Raw genomic sequence first — 14733 nt, forward strand, 5'->3', positions numbered from 1 at the left:
TCTTTATGTAAAAATTGTATTTTTTAAACGTTTGTTTCGGATGACCCAGCATGCAACTAGATTACATTTCTACATTCTTGTTGTGAGGGCAAATAACTATGGCCGCCGAGATGTTGTTAGGGACTGTCAATTGTCATGCATCAGCTTTTGCAACATTCTCAAATGAGTCTTTAAAATAAATGATTGGTTTTAGTTACAAAGAATTCATTATTGTATGCTTCATTTAAATACAAGGTAGATTTCCCTTATTTAGGAAGATACTGCGTTTAAATAAGCGTACTGTTTGGTGTGTTAAGCTTTTTTTCCCCCCAAAGCCCAAAACTCAAAAAGAAATATTGTAGATTAATGTTTATTGTTTTTTGTCTTGCATATCTCTCAATTTAGGTTTAGTTCTTAAATAATTTCTTTAATCATTATAACTAACAGAACTAAAGCAGACCATTAATATAAATATAGGCCTGTATAAATATAATCACAGTAGCCTATTATTAATAATACCACAACTGGCACAACATTCATTATTTAAATATTTTGGCCTTTTACTCCTTTCTATATGAATACTAGTTTTCATCTCACTATACTAGTAAATCAAGTTAAAATGTGGATGAAGTTACAATTTATTATGTTTGTGCAGAATTTACCTGTTCCAGTGACTTTGCATCTTATGAAGGATAGTCACTAGTGCAGTCAGCACTATGCCCAACTACTGTCATTACTTTCTTTTAGAGCTGGGTGATTTCAGCACTATGCCCAACTACTGTCATTACTTTCTTTTATAGCTGGGTGGATTTAGTGACTTTTGGTTTAGCAGTCAAATACTCAAACATTTTACCTTGCCATCCCTCATGTTAAGTCTAGTAGATAATAAGTCCGACATAGGCAAACCAAACTAAAGAAAGAATTTTTTTTAAATTTATTTTTGCTTCGCCCAATGTCAAATCAAATAATGACAATATTAATTCAGAAGTTTCATAGTTTTATGAAACTTATTATTATATGTCTCATCAATGCTGGAAACTCCTCATTTTTTAAACTGACTTCCTCAAAGCCAGACTTTTACAATCTTAGTGAGTTACCAGCCGAGTACTGCTTCCAGGTTGATTCCTTTACCATGACCAGCACTGTCCAATAGAATAGAAAGGCTCATGTTGGATTGTAAGCTTACAAGTATGTAGATATAAGTAGATATTTTTAGAAGGGGAAAGTCAACAGCCAGAGACTTAAGCCAAGGTAGACATTGGTAGACAGTAGTGGTAGATAAACATTGAATGTTAAAAGAACTGCTGATGTAAACTGAGTTTGTTGTTTGGGCCATATCTCACATTAAGTGTAGCCACCAAAAATGAGGTGTTTTTTTCCCATTTGTTTATTAAGTAGCCCATCATACATACTTGTGTATTTATATCCAGCCCTGTTGATACAGTTATTTTGTTGCAGTTATATAATCACCATCCTTCAACATTTCAGAGCTGTATAACTTTCAAAAAACACAAAAATGAATACAGAGGCAATGTTTAAAAAACAGAATTTAGAAAGCTCAATACTCTTTATGCAGCAAGAGCACTCGACCATGCTGAAAGCTTTGCATGAAGAAATCAATGGACTGCAAAAAAAATGCTCAGGTTAGTATATATCAATTTTCAAAGGAGAAATCTATTCTTAACTAGTTAGAAAAAAATTATAAGAATCGTTTTCATTGATTTGTTTTTTTGTATATTTTGTTTAAATGATAGATTTAAATATTTAAAAGATTAATTACTAGTTCTTTACTTCTTCTTTATCCCCAGATTTGACATTTCAATTGACAATGCAGGGATTAACAGTTAACAAACCTGGTTAGCAATCAGTCACTTGTTTAAGTTAAATTAATAAATAAGACTCAAGCTTTTAGTATTGTTACTTTGAATATCTAATGTCATTTGTTAAATGTGAAGGTTTATGATCATTTTTATTTGTTTATTACTTCTTATTCAAAGTAATATTGTAAATAAGTTAATCAATTCTGCATAATTTTAGACATATTTTTAATTATCTTTTTCTTTTAGGGGATTTTGAAGATCATGTCCAAAAGGAAATAGACACATCCCAAGAAGAAATTAGCAAGTTGGAAAAAAAATTGTCTGAGCAGATCAGTAAAGTGGAACGTTTGGAAGCAGAAGCCAGAGCCAAACAAAAGAAAAGGCTGGATGAAAGTCGACAGCAGGCACAGGTTGTCAGTGCACTGCGAGCTGAGCTTGAAGCAAAATCAAACAACATTGCGTATCTCACTACAGAGCTACATAAACTGAAGCAAAAAGCTAGGACTGAGCACCCTGAAGCTACTGCATTGGGAACTTCTCATACAGGGGCACAAGGCCCCCCAACCCAACCCGGTCACCCTCATGCTGAGGCATCACATGCAATCAAAAAGTCTCACATTCCTCAACATTACATTCCTGTTCCCCCGCCAAAAGATAAAAATGTTTTTGGTACAGGTCGTCTGCGCCGTTCTGGTCACGCTAAAGTCATTCAACAGGGCCAGCTTCTGAACTCAAGCAGAAGCAGTGGCTCAGAGTCTCCAGATATCTCTCCCTTCCTTCAGATATCAAAAGATGAGCTGACGATGGGGCCCAAACAAGCGCCTGTACTCCCTCCAATCCCAGTTAGCTCAGCTTCCCTGACCAGCAACCACTCAGTGTTGGTGCATCGTGTGGTCTCATCAACTTCTCAGTTACAAGCCAAGAAACTTGGCACCAAAGCAGAGGCAGCTATTGTTACTCTTGCAGTTGAGAATGCTGCTGGTTCAGATCCTGCTTGGAAGCTAGCTCACGAATCTCGGAGTTCGGAATATAATTGAAACATTTTTTTATACATCTATTACATAAATTAATTTTACAATGACTTAATGATTATATCTCAATTTTTGAACCGTCCATTCTGTTCTCTTATTTGATAATGTTACTTATTTCTTTTAAAAGTTTACTTTTTTTAATAATCTTTTTAAAATAGGGCAATTTTTTTTCTTGAAGTGACATTTCAAATATATTTATACGTAGCATGTTTATGCCACTGACCAGTTAAACCGAAATATTTCCGATATTAAAATGTTCTTTATTTTGAAAAATATAATTATTTATTTTACTTGCTTTCGTAGTAAGGCTAGTTGTGTTTATTATACATGACTTACATTTTAACATGTTAAGACAAGATGTACACAGTGATTGGTCTTAGTAATAAGATATACGTTTGGATATATCTGAACTTTTCATACAATCACCTGGACACAGCACATAGTTTTGATTATTTGCTCTGCAGTGTCTGTGAAGAATTGTAAGGTTCCACCAACTTGTGTGGATCACTATGAACCTTGTAGCTGTCGAGGGATGTAATGTTATTTTATTTAAGGACTAAGTACAGGCTGCGTTTGTCTAGAGAATTGAAATACAGTTTGACTGATAAGAATACAGGGTCATCTCCACTTTCAATGTTTTGTGTTTCATTATCTGTATGTGCTTTACATTGATTTTTATCATTGGTGTTTAGTTATACTATACTTTGTGTTTGTGATCATTTTATCTTACTTTCTGTGGGTTTTTTTTTAAATGTGGTTTTATCATCTATGTTTTTTTTACATTGGATTTATTATCTATTGTTCTCATTTCTTTATTGATATATTTCTCATTTTACTCTCCATTGTTAGGACATTCTTAACCTGTTTTACTTGTACTTTCTTTAAATTAGCAAATGAGGTAGTTATTCTCCAAACCTTTGCTGTAAGAAGTTAATATCAGATACAAACTTTTCCACAGGTTGATCTATTGTGGATTACATTTTAGTGCCTTCCTCTTTAGCAGAATGCAGGGTGCATTTTTCTTTTTTTTTAATTAAATCATTTCCTGATCCAACAACTTCTCTTAAAGTTTTCTCTAGCCAATTTTAGTTTCAAAGAAAATTGTTTTGACCACATTCACTGAAGTAACTACACTTTTAGGGAAAGATTAAAATTAATATTGAAAGCTGTCTGGCAAACTTTAAAATACTGAATTGCCCTCTGTTTGTGGGCTGTTTTTTTATTTTTATTCATTTTAAATTGTTGAAAATTAAACCTTATAATGATCTTGTTATTAAATTTGAACAAGTAACTTCATACTTACAATTTCTTAGACACAAATCTTAAATTATTGCCTAATTTTTCAAGGGGAAAAATATATTCTTTCACCAGATGTTATAAAAATTTTAATAGCCTGTATATATTTTTAAAATAATTTACTTTAAAGCTCATAACCCATACTGGCATATATAGCCTACAGCTATTGTTTGTATTTATTTATTTTAACCGTTAGGTAAATGTAACAGATAAGTGGAGAAATTGCTTGGTTTTGTTTTCTCATTGCCATCAATCTGGGCTTTTGTGTGAGTGGACTGTCTTATATATCTACTGCTTCTACTGGAATGCTCATTGTCTAATGTACTCAAGTTTTGTCCCATTTTTCTTAAAATTATTAATATTGATCTAAACTCCTTGCTGTATTTATCTAGAGTATTTAGTTTTAAATGTTCTTAACATATAGTCCCAAGTCCATATTGTTTAATTTAGCCATAGAAAGAACAATCTACACACTATTTATGTGCTAGACTATATTTGATATGTAATTAACAGTATGAGATCAATCAAATGTAAAGTGTCAGGCAACTTACTAAAATTCCAGATTAATTGTGGGAAATTGTGTTGTTTTTTTTTTTTAAATTTAAAAAGTACTAGCAATTAGTATGTCCCTGGAATATATTATAATAGAGATGAAAACCCTGAACATTGTTGTTTTTTTTTTTATATAAAATCATTGTAATTATTTCCCTTTTTTGTCTTGTATTATCATCCAACAATCCATGTCTTTGGCTGGCACTGGCACAGCCTATGTGAATTTGATTTTTTATAGGCTGGTTACAGTTTCTTGATTTATTTGTTCATTCAGCCTGTGTTTGTTGGGTGTGTGTACAGTATTTATTAGGTGCAAATAAGAATGTAAACACTGCTGATTTATTTTTAGTGCTACTGTGATATTGAAGATGTAGCAAAAATACAAACCTACACTTTTACACTGTTATATTTTTCTATAAGTTGTATTGATTTTTAAATTGAATTGGAATCCTTGAGCATCACTGAATTAATTTTCTAACATGAGATGGTTTCCCATGGTGATCCAGGTTAGTCATTTCTTATGTGTTTCCATTGTAGTATACTGGCGCAGTTTACCTGATGCTTTAATGTCTCTTTTACCTGCGTCAGGCCCTTACACCTTCGTGTTAAATACATATCTATATTATTTTATTTTTTAACTAAAACACAAGGCACTTTGTAATGTATTTATTCACATTATCGTCTATCAAAAGGACATTAATATTATAATAGTTGACTGAATTTACCCAAATTAGGTGGGTACATGACTTACGTTAAAAAAGTAAACATAGCTCTGTCCACACAATATGCTGAGTCAGAAAAAAACACATGATTTCTACTTCATCTGCCCTATCAACTCATCTGGTCTTAGAAAGTACTAAAACCATCTCTGTCTAATTTTGTGTTTTACTTTTTGTATTTAGCCCATTTAGTGAACATGTAGCAAAGCTTTAAAATAACAAAGCAAAAGCCTACCACTTTCACTGTTTTGACCTTTGTTTACAAATATGCATACCATATTTACCACTGTGATGTTTGTTATAGAAATGTGTAGTTTTTCTATACATGTATGAAAATACCTGGAAATGTTTTAGTGAAGCAGTTCAGAGGTGAATTTATTGAACTTTGCTGTGAAGACAGAAAATGAAAATAAATGTGCTACTTTCAGAATGGTTTGTTTCTATATGTCTAGAAAAAAACTATAGTTTTTTTTTCCTACAGCCCCTTTCCTGTCAGAAAAAAAGACTGGTTCACCCCGAATGTTTACAATTGTAGAGCCGGGTTAGTGACGGCTATTAGGGGCAGAAAATTTAGTATTTAACGATTTGAAACGAAGGGGAGGTAACAATTGATGATTGATCTTTTCTTTGTTAACGGCTGCTTTCACTGGGGGGGGGGGGGGGGGGAATTCACAAATTATGAATTGCCGATAAGCAGAAAATAAAACAACTAGATGGCAGCGTATATCACGTCGCTGGTCAGCTCGTAACGTTATGTTTTACTAACAATACTAGGACTAGGTTTTATGTATTCTTACCAACGAAACCTAGATCTATTTAGATTTGTTGGAAGTGTGATAATACTTTAAAAAAGAGTTACTTCTGACTAAGGGCGCAGTGGTTCTTCAAATATAATAAGCTAAAAGGTGATGGAAAAAATAAACTGAGGTAGGGTATATATATATATATATATATATATATATATATATATAGCATTAAGAGAAACTAGCATGACATACTGGGGGGAAAAGCCATACTGCTACTACCCAGAGATTCTTCCAGGCATCTCTTGGGGAAGCAGAGCCCCCCCCCCCCCCCCCGAAGAAAGCCTACCGCCCCCGAACAAAATGGAATTTTTATAGAAAATATATACTTTTGGCAGTGTCCCCCCTCCCCTGGAGAAGAAAGACTGCTACCCATCACTAAACTGTTACAGTTAAAAGAGTGCTACAATAGTCTATAACATGCTTGGCAGCATACTACAGTATCCTGAAACTTGCTTGGTAGACTATTAGCATTACCTAAAATTGCTTACTGTTTTAATCCCACAAAACATACTGGATAGCTTATTACACGATCCCAAAATTGAAAACTTTCTACAGTATCCAACACAGCCCGTTACAGTATCCAAAAATTTACAGCCCACAACAGTATCCTACACAGCCCGTTACAGTATCCAACAATTGACAGCCCACAACAGTAGACTTTCTTTGCCCCCCCCCCCACCCCACCCGAAGAGATGCCCGGAAGAAACTCGGAAGAGTTATAGAGGGCGGGGCAAAAAATTGATAGTCTGCCCCGAAATGGGTCGCTACGCTTCTGGTAGGCAGTGTTTTTTCCAGACTTTTTTCTCCGAGGGGGGGGGGGACTATTAAAAGTATATATATTCTATATAAATTTCATTTCGTTGGGGGGGGGGGGGGGCGGTAGACTTTCTTCGGGGCCACTTCGGGGGAGGGGGGGCTCTGGAAGAAACTCTGCTGGTAGGTCCTGTAGGGGCCCTATAAGTCTAAAAAGATGTCAAATATAGCCTAAACAACTTATAAAAGGCGCACCCGGCAATACAACTTCACGTCTTTAAAAACTCTTTTTATCTACCCACCTCTAAAAAAACCAACCCCCATCCCCCAATCCTCTAAAAAGACGTCACTCCTCTTCGGGGAGGGGGGTAGGGGTAAAGGGGCTTAGCCTCCCCCCCCCCCCCCCCCCCGAAGAAAGACTTATACCGCCCCCCTCCCCCAAACAACAAAATGGAATTTATATAGTCCGAAAATTTAGTACGCCCCCCCCCCCCCCCTCCGGAGGAAAAAGTCTGGAAGACACTGCTACTATCTCTAAAATTTACACTTTTAAAAATATGCCTAAAATGCGATTTCTTTTCTGTCAACATTGATTATTGATCATGCAGTACAGTTATTATGGCAATTTACAAAATAAATTACAAACGGAAAAAAATTACACCAAAACTTCCATCCAACATTACTTTTTAAAAAGCAAAAGTGTGTCGACACACTTTCTGAATTCCAATTCTCAATGGACACGAGCGAGAAAACTCTCAAAGGTATTTGAGAGGTGTATAAATTCATTTAAAAATCATGCACAGCGTAGTTACAATTAATATGGTTATAAAATCCTGTCTATCTGGTTTTTTTCGGACTTTACTAAAGATTGGATGTATTTGATGTTTATAATATTTTCGGTAACTAAATAAAAATTAAAAAAAAGCAAAAACAATTTGGTTTTCACGTGTAATGGCGACATAAACAATGGCATCCTGCTATTGGATAGGCCGCCATTGATTTTATTGTACACATTGTAAACTAAAAATAGAAAACTAGGTCATGGGGTTTTAAATTTGCATTATTATTTAAAAACTTGATCTGCAAAGTTTTGTAAACAAATAGTTATCGATCACTAAGTTACTGTACAACCAATCAATATTTGTCTTACGAAAGTGAAACATCCGGTTATAACTTAGGCTTGATGAAAATAAATAGAAATGTAGCCTTAAACTCAACAAATTATTTTCAAGTTCTCTGGATTTGCAACTTTTATAGCATTTATTCTAAAAATATAAAATTTCTAAATTAATTTTAGGCTTAAGTTTTTATTTTTTATTTTTTTTTACGGTCTAAATCTAAAAAGCACGTTTTTATTCCATGTCAACAACATTGGGGACGGAATCTCGTCAACTCGCTCGCCTCCATTGTGTTCAACCCCCTCGTGACTAAAGTCCGGATCTTCCCCCCCCCCCCCCCCCCCCCCCCCCATTGGAGTTTGACGCCGTTGATGTTGTTTAGACTTAGGCATACATCTATTTATTACTTTATACATGATGATGAAACAACACAGATTTGATTCAAATTTTGTACACACGAATAGATCCTGAAATCTTGATCTAGCTTTTTACCGGGCATTACCATTGATTGCCCAGGTTGACTCCCCTGTAACTGTAGAACTAGGCCTATATTCGACGCGTTGCGTGGGCTCATTAGGTGTGCCAGCAGATCGAAATGTCATGCAATTTATTAACTTTCAATGCACAAGGACTGCTGACTTAAAAGCACCCATTTATTAAGAGCAGAAAACGTTGGTCAACACTTAATTTATTATGCTAACACATTTGGTTACTTGGCCCATGATGGGCCGATCAATGTAAAAATAGGTCGTAACCTTTGCTCTGTTTGACCTAGAATCTAGATCTAGTTCACATCAGGGCAAATGAAGTCGAAACGTGAAGAAACAATCACCGCTTTATTTGACATGTGTAGTCAATACAGCACGATATTGACCTACTATACTAACTATGTTGACTTAAGTATCAAAAACATTGCACACAAATCTAGATCTAGATGATATAAAATCGACTTAATCAGGCCCAACTAGATCAAGATCTAATATCTAGTTACACCTAGTCTAGTGAACAGCCTACCAAGGACACAACTCTAGTCTATGCTGCGCTGTCCATTCATGCTACGATGAGTGAGACTTATTTAAAATTTAATATTTATTGAACTAGGCTAGCTTCTAGATCTATAATTCGTAAGATCTTAATTCGTAATATTATTATTGCAGTTAGTGACTGAGTTAGGGATTCTAGAATCTAGATCAGTAGATCTATTCTTTATTCTAGATTTCTATGAGGAGTAGGCCTCCTATATTATACTAACTATCTATACTACTCTATATATATTAGTCTATATAGTATATTAATATTGTATTGTCAACTATTTTATTATCAATCTTATGTTAGTTTTTTACCAGATCTAGATTAGATCTAGATTAGTTTTTGAGTTCAAACAGAACAGTCAAGGCTAGGCATGAATTCACAAACATTGCTCAGAACTTGTTTTTTCATAAATATTAAACAAGTGAACAAGTCATTCAAAAAGGAAATTGTTGTGAGACCTTTGATAAAAAGAAATGTTGGTTCATTGTCTTCACCAACTAAACACAGTAAACAGTTCACTAGTAAGAAATTACTTGGAGGCCTACACAATATAAAATTAATAAATAACCTGCATCAACCTCAGACTATTTCATCTCCAACTCGGCATACATCCAATTTTACTGCTACTAAAACTATGACTGATGAACAGGAGAAAGCTTCTAAGGAAATATTTCACAATGTCAATGAATCTGAAGGATGGTTGACCATTGGACAGTACAGTATCTTTGGATGGAGTGTTTCTGGTATGGAGAGTTGCATTGTAATAAAATCTGATGATGTTCAACTTGCATTTGATATGGGGATTGCTGTACCAGAGAGTATAAAATCTGCGAATGTTTTTATCACGTAAGACAATTTAACTTTTTGCTTTACGTTCACAGCACTGTTAAAATTTATGACAATTTTGTGAGGTGCCAGACAACCGCTCCTAGAAATTAATCATATTGATATTTTATTATAATAATAATTCACACATTATTATTTGGAACTATATTTTAACTAACCATAACTTTAAATCACCACTATTTAGTACTGACCTAATCCTCCAACTGTACACAGACAAATTAGAAAAATATATAACATTTAAATAAAAAATATATATAGATCTAAACCTTTGTCGCCCACCTCTCTGTAGAAAATTGTCTAAAAGAAATCCTGCTTTTGTACCCTTTATAATTATATACCCTACCCTTGTTAAGCTAGCCAAAACTCTATAATTAAAAAGATCCTCACCCCTTTTTAGAGGTTTAAGTCTGTTCAATGGCTAATTGCATTTTTTTAAAATGTACTCATTTTTATTTCCTTCAAATATTTTTTTAATAAATGTTTAATTCCTACAGCAATTATGAAAAAGAGCAAATTCTTCTTTGTTTATAATTGTAATGTTGGATGGGATTTTCTCCAACACAATTAAGTATTATGGTCAGCCTGTCAACCATATAAGCAGTTGACTGCAATTTCAGCCTGCTTCCATAGTGTTTGTCCATCCAAGAACAAACAACAAAGCAGATAAACTTAGAGTAAACTATAAATGAAATGCTAATGTCTATTCACAATTAATTCACTGCCAGTTACATTCCTGTCAACTAAAGATCTCTAGAGTCCTCTGTTCTGTGCCAATTTTGTTTTACTCCAGGTGTAACCCATCATTGAGGTGTCAATTCACAATAAACTTAAAGGAATTTATTTGAAGTAAAAACTAACCCTTTAGAAACGTCTAAACATTTTAGCCCTCACATTAACATTTACTGCATCTAAAGATTTTTGTTTAGCATTGTATTTGTATACCCCTTGGATTAAAAAATGTTTTCCTTGTTCTAATACTACTTTATTTTTAAAAAAATTAGGCATGGACATGTAGATCACATTGGAGCAGTGATTGGCCACTTGTCAAAGAGAAGTCTCCTTGGAATGAAACCAGCAAAATATTATGTACCTCCTATCTTGGTTGAATCTCTAACCACAGTTGTTAAAAGTCATTTTGAAATGGCACAGGCCATGGAAACTTTTGAGCATGTCAATATCCTGCCAATTATCCAAGAAGATGTGGTCAGGGTAAGTCCACTGCCATAGTTCAGAATTGATGTAGTGCAGCTTTTCTTTCATTATTTAAAAAATCAGCACCCATTATACTTTGTTTTACTTATAGTTATAGGTACTAATTTTTGTATAGTTTTAGGTCTACATATCAAATAAAATTTGTTTAAAATCTACATAGTTATAATTTTGCCTTTGTTGATTATTTTTATAGCTAAAGTTTCTAAAATCTTTGAAAAATTGTTACAGCTTAATAGCAGATATTTTGTGAAAGCTTTCCCAACTATTCATCGCATCCCAAGCCAAGGTTACATTCTTTACAGGGAAGAGAAAAAGCTGAAACAAGAGTACAAAGGGATGCAAGGATTTGAAGTGGCAGCTTTACATAGAGAAGGGAAAGTTATCCATGATATTGTCATAACACCAGAAATTGCATACTGTGGTAGGTTTTGGGTTTCACGTTCTTAGCAGGATTTTAAAGCATTAACAAGTATTCAACAAAAATTATTTTTTTTATTAAGATATATTTATATTATATAGTGTTGACATATCTGTATAATTAAAATTAAAGAAATAAAAAAATATGTAAACTATTCACCAAGAATTTAAAACCAGGTTACACTTGATATGTGAACTCATGGGTGTTGGAAATCAACTTGTCACAATAATCATACAGCTAGTGTGGTGCAAAATTAATTTTTATTCATTGGAAATTATGTCTGCTTATCTTTATTAAGGGGTGAAAATTGTTTCAAAAATGGAAAAACATACATTAGGAGTGCCAATTTAATAAAAGTGTAATTATTTATTCCCCAAAATGTGTGTACATGTTTTATTGTTTGTGTTCTTTTAACAGGAGATACAACATTTGACATCTTTACCAACCCTCCAACACCAGACCTTCTCAATGTTAAAATACTCATTACTGAAACAACTTTTCTGGACGAAGAGAGGGGCAAGTAGCTTGTTTAAATAAAATTAACATACATATGTACAAAACAAAACTTTTAGTAATTTTATTATCAGGACATAATTGGTTCACATATTTTTATATCACAATTCAATGCTAGGATTTGTATATAGGTTGTATAATGTAGTACATAAAATATTTATTTTATACAGGTAAAAATATGGTACAGAAGGCTAGAGACAGAGGTCACACTCATCTTTCTGAATTAAGCCAACATGCTGACCTCTTTAAAGATGTCGGCCATATTGTTTTAGTTCATTTCTCCAACAAGTATCCAGCCAAATATATTAGGGACTGCATTTACCATAAACTACCTCCAGAATTAAGAATCAAAGTGACGCCAGCTACAGTAGCTAAAACTACTGTTGCTTCCAGTTTATATTAATTAAAACTGTAATGTCCTAGTACATTCTTGAATAAAGGGGGAAAAATGACTGAATTTGTAAGTCATTTATTTATACTTAAAAGTGCCTTAAGGGGTCAACTGCTTATGAATCTACTTTGCCTAGAATAAGTTGTTTTACTGTTGAACTACTTTAAATTTATCAAGATAGGCTAAGACAAGCTATATTTATTAATTTTTAGCGCAATTTCCATTCTGGAGAATTGCGTTTATTAACCCGTCATTTCTGGATGGATGGATGAATGAATAAATGTGTGTCCGCAGCTTTAAGTCGTATCTCCTCCTCAACGAAGCAATAGCGAGGACTAGTTCCAAAAGCAATTATATTAAGCAAGTTACGAGGATGAACATATGCCATAAAAATTCCGGGTTTCTTTCATGGATTTCCCCGAAAAGCCAAAAAACCTCGAAAAAAATGCAGTTGTTGGCCCATATCTCGGCAACCAGACCACTTAGCGACTTGAAACATGTACCAATCGATTCCTGCCATAATTTAGAACAATATTGCCGAAGAAAGTTTTCAAAAATATCCTTTCGTTCGGTCACAAAAAATTTTTTGAATTAATTAAAATTTGGACCGAATTAGTAGGCATTTTTATCCAACCAAACCACACGCGTCATCACGTTTAATAGCTGCGCCATCACGTTCAATGGCTGCGTCATCACGTTCAGTAGCTAGGCGCGCAATGGTTTTTAGTCATGTAACTCTATTGTAAATAAAACATGTATTTTAACCAATGGTCAGGGTTCGTGCGACCTCCTGAAATTCCAGGAGGTCCTGGAAAACTCCTGGAATCTTAAAAGACGTAAAAATAAAAACCTCCTGGAATTCTCCTGGAATTTAAAAAAATATAAAAACCTCCTGGAATTCTACTGAAATTTTAAAAATTTTCATGAAATTTCATTAACCCGCGGCGCAAAACCAGACCGAAATTATTTGATTTTGTTCCGCCAATAATTGAATAGTAGTTTTTAAATGGGACGAAAATAAAAATAAACGCATCGGCCGTCGTCCGACTGAATCGCACTGCCGTGATCTACACATCGTGTGGCACAGCCGAGTGTGTGGTCACGTGACGCTAGGCGATTGACCCGATTGGATAATACTATAAACAATTTCTAAAGATAGATAGGCCTACATGTGTTCCCGTGTTTGACTTGTCGGCTATTGTATTTTTAAAGTAGACAGGCATGTTTCATAACTTTGTCTTCAACTATTGAAACGGCAAAAAAAAAAGTTGTAGTAGTATTTACGGCTCAGGACTAATCGTCAGAATTAATCTTCTTTAGAAATTAACCCGGATAGCTGCGACCCGATCAAACAATGCTGATTCGCGTAACGTTTCATTATTGTATACATAGAAAATAAATTAAATTTTTCCAGTGGCTCTTTTTTTCGGTTGACCAAAAAAATTATTAATACGCTTAATACTAGCTTGCCAAATCGACCAAAATGGGCTGGGGTGGGTGGGGGAAGACACTGACCATCCTACACGGTATGTAACACCCAACGTAACATCCATAGCCTCAACCCGCCCCCACTACTCCGTGACGCGACAAGCCGACAATTGTCGCCTTTGATGTTGTGTAACACCCGTACGGTACCCGAGCAGCTCGTGGTGGTTTCATACCCCACCTCTCTTCCACCTTCACTTTGTGGAGTTGATGTTACTTTACTAATCCTTGGGCATAGATCAAGAAATCTTGCCAGACTTTTGTCTCTGAAATTACATAATATTCGTCTGACACGTTCATCGGGTTGGTCGACTAGCCTAGCATCATTAGATTTGGCATCTAAAAACCAATAAAATATCACGAAATGATATTAATTGGTGAAGTCTGCTTGCATTTATACCTCTTTTATATAGTGAAAAACTCTTTAAAATTTGGTCCATACCCTCCCAGTATCTATCCTCTTTCAGGGTCTATCCCGGTTGTCTGAAAAAACTGCTATTTTTTTAATGACAAAAAAAAAAATCATAACTTTTTTGTTTATGGTCAGATTTTGAAAATTCAAACTGGACTGTAGACAGATTGATAGCCTCTATCCTAATATGTAATTAATATATTGTTTTACTTTTACTGAAATTAAATTTGTGCATTGGCTTAGCTAATTAAATGTATTATTAAGTACGCTTTTTTTTTTAAAAAATGTACAAATTGGGTTTCTTTTTTGTTTTTAAAATCTCCTTGAATTTTTTTTAAACTCCTTGAAAA

At 34.2% G+C, this 14733-nt stretch overlaps 2 protein-coding genes across 6 annotated transcripts; both read left to right on the top strand.

Annotated features, from left to right (window-relative positions):
• Positions 1-75: 75 nt before the first annotated feature.
• Positions 76-5818, top strand: LOC131955746 (coiled-coil domain-containing protein 92). The gene is made up of 4 exons (XM_059319984.1): positions 76-234; positions 1468-1622; positions 1788-1835; positions 2046-5818. The coding sequence occupies exons 2-4, from the start codon at positions 1496-1498 to the stop codon at positions 2834-2836; spliced, it is 966 nt and encodes a 321-aa protein (XP_059175967.1). The 5' UTR covers positions 76-234; positions 1468-1495; the 3' UTR covers positions 2837-5818.
• Positions 5819-8677: 2859 nt separating this feature from the next.
• LOC131955736 (uncharacterized) lies at positions 8678-12548 on the top strand. Of its 5 annotated transcripts, none has more exons than XM_059319969.1 (6): positions 8678-8745; positions 9410-9952; positions 10954-11161; positions 11393-11585; positions 12000-12098; positions 12266-12548. In XM_059319969.1, the coding sequence occupies exons 2-6, from the start codon at positions 9477-9479 to the stop codon at positions 12496-12498; spliced, it is 1209 nt and encodes a 402-aa protein (XP_059175952.1). In that variant the 5' UTR covers positions 8678-8745; positions 9410-9476; the 3' UTR covers positions 12499-12548. The 5 variants fall into 5 exon arrangements, with proteins under 5 accessions (XP_059175952.1, XP_059175948.1, XP_059175949.1 ...); XM_059319965.1 differs by lacking the exon at positions 8678-8745 and adding an exon at positions 8838-9198; XM_059319966.1 differs by lacking the exon at positions 8678-8745 and adding an exon at positions 8838-9138.
• Positions 12549-14733: the final 2185 nt, after the last annotated feature.

Source organism: Physella acuta, unplaced genomic scaffold, assembly GCF_028476545.2.
Source record: "Physella acuta isolate Inbredline_101_S28 unplaced genomic scaffold, ASM2847654v3 ptg001099l, whole genome shotgun sequence".
Lineage (NCBI taxonomy): Eukaryota > Metazoa > Mollusca > Gastropoda > Physidae > Physella > Physella acuta.

What these genes read in the sequence shown, in the direction of transcription:
- LOC131955746 (XM_059319984.1), top strand. Translation starts at nt 1,496, where the DNA reads ATGAATACAGAGGCAATGTTTAAAAAACAGAATTTAGAAAGCTCAATA. An exon ending in ACTGCAAAAAAAATGCTCAG is followed by an intron (nt 1,623 to 1,787) that starts GTTAGTATATAT and finishes CTTTATCCCCAG; the next exon opens with ATTTGACATTTCAATTGACA. An exon ending in ATTAACAGTTAACAAACCTG is followed by an intron (nt 1,836 to 2,045) that starts GTTAGCAATCAG and finishes TTTTTCTTTTAG; the next exon opens with GGGATTTTGAAGATCATGTC.
- LOC131955736 (XM_059319969.1), top strand. Translation starts at nt 9,477, where the DNA reads ATGAATTCACAAACATTGCTCAGAACTTGTTTTTTCATAAATATTAAA. An exon ending in TCTGCGAATGTTTTTATCAC is followed by an intron (nt 9,953 to 10,953) that starts GTAAGACAATTT and finishes TAAAAAAATTAG; the next exon opens with GCATGGACATGTAGATCACA. An exon ending in ACCAGAAATTGCATACTGTG is followed by an intron (nt 11,586 to 11,999) that starts GTAGGTTTTGGG and finishes TTCTTTTAACAG; the next exon opens with GAGATACAACATTTGACATC.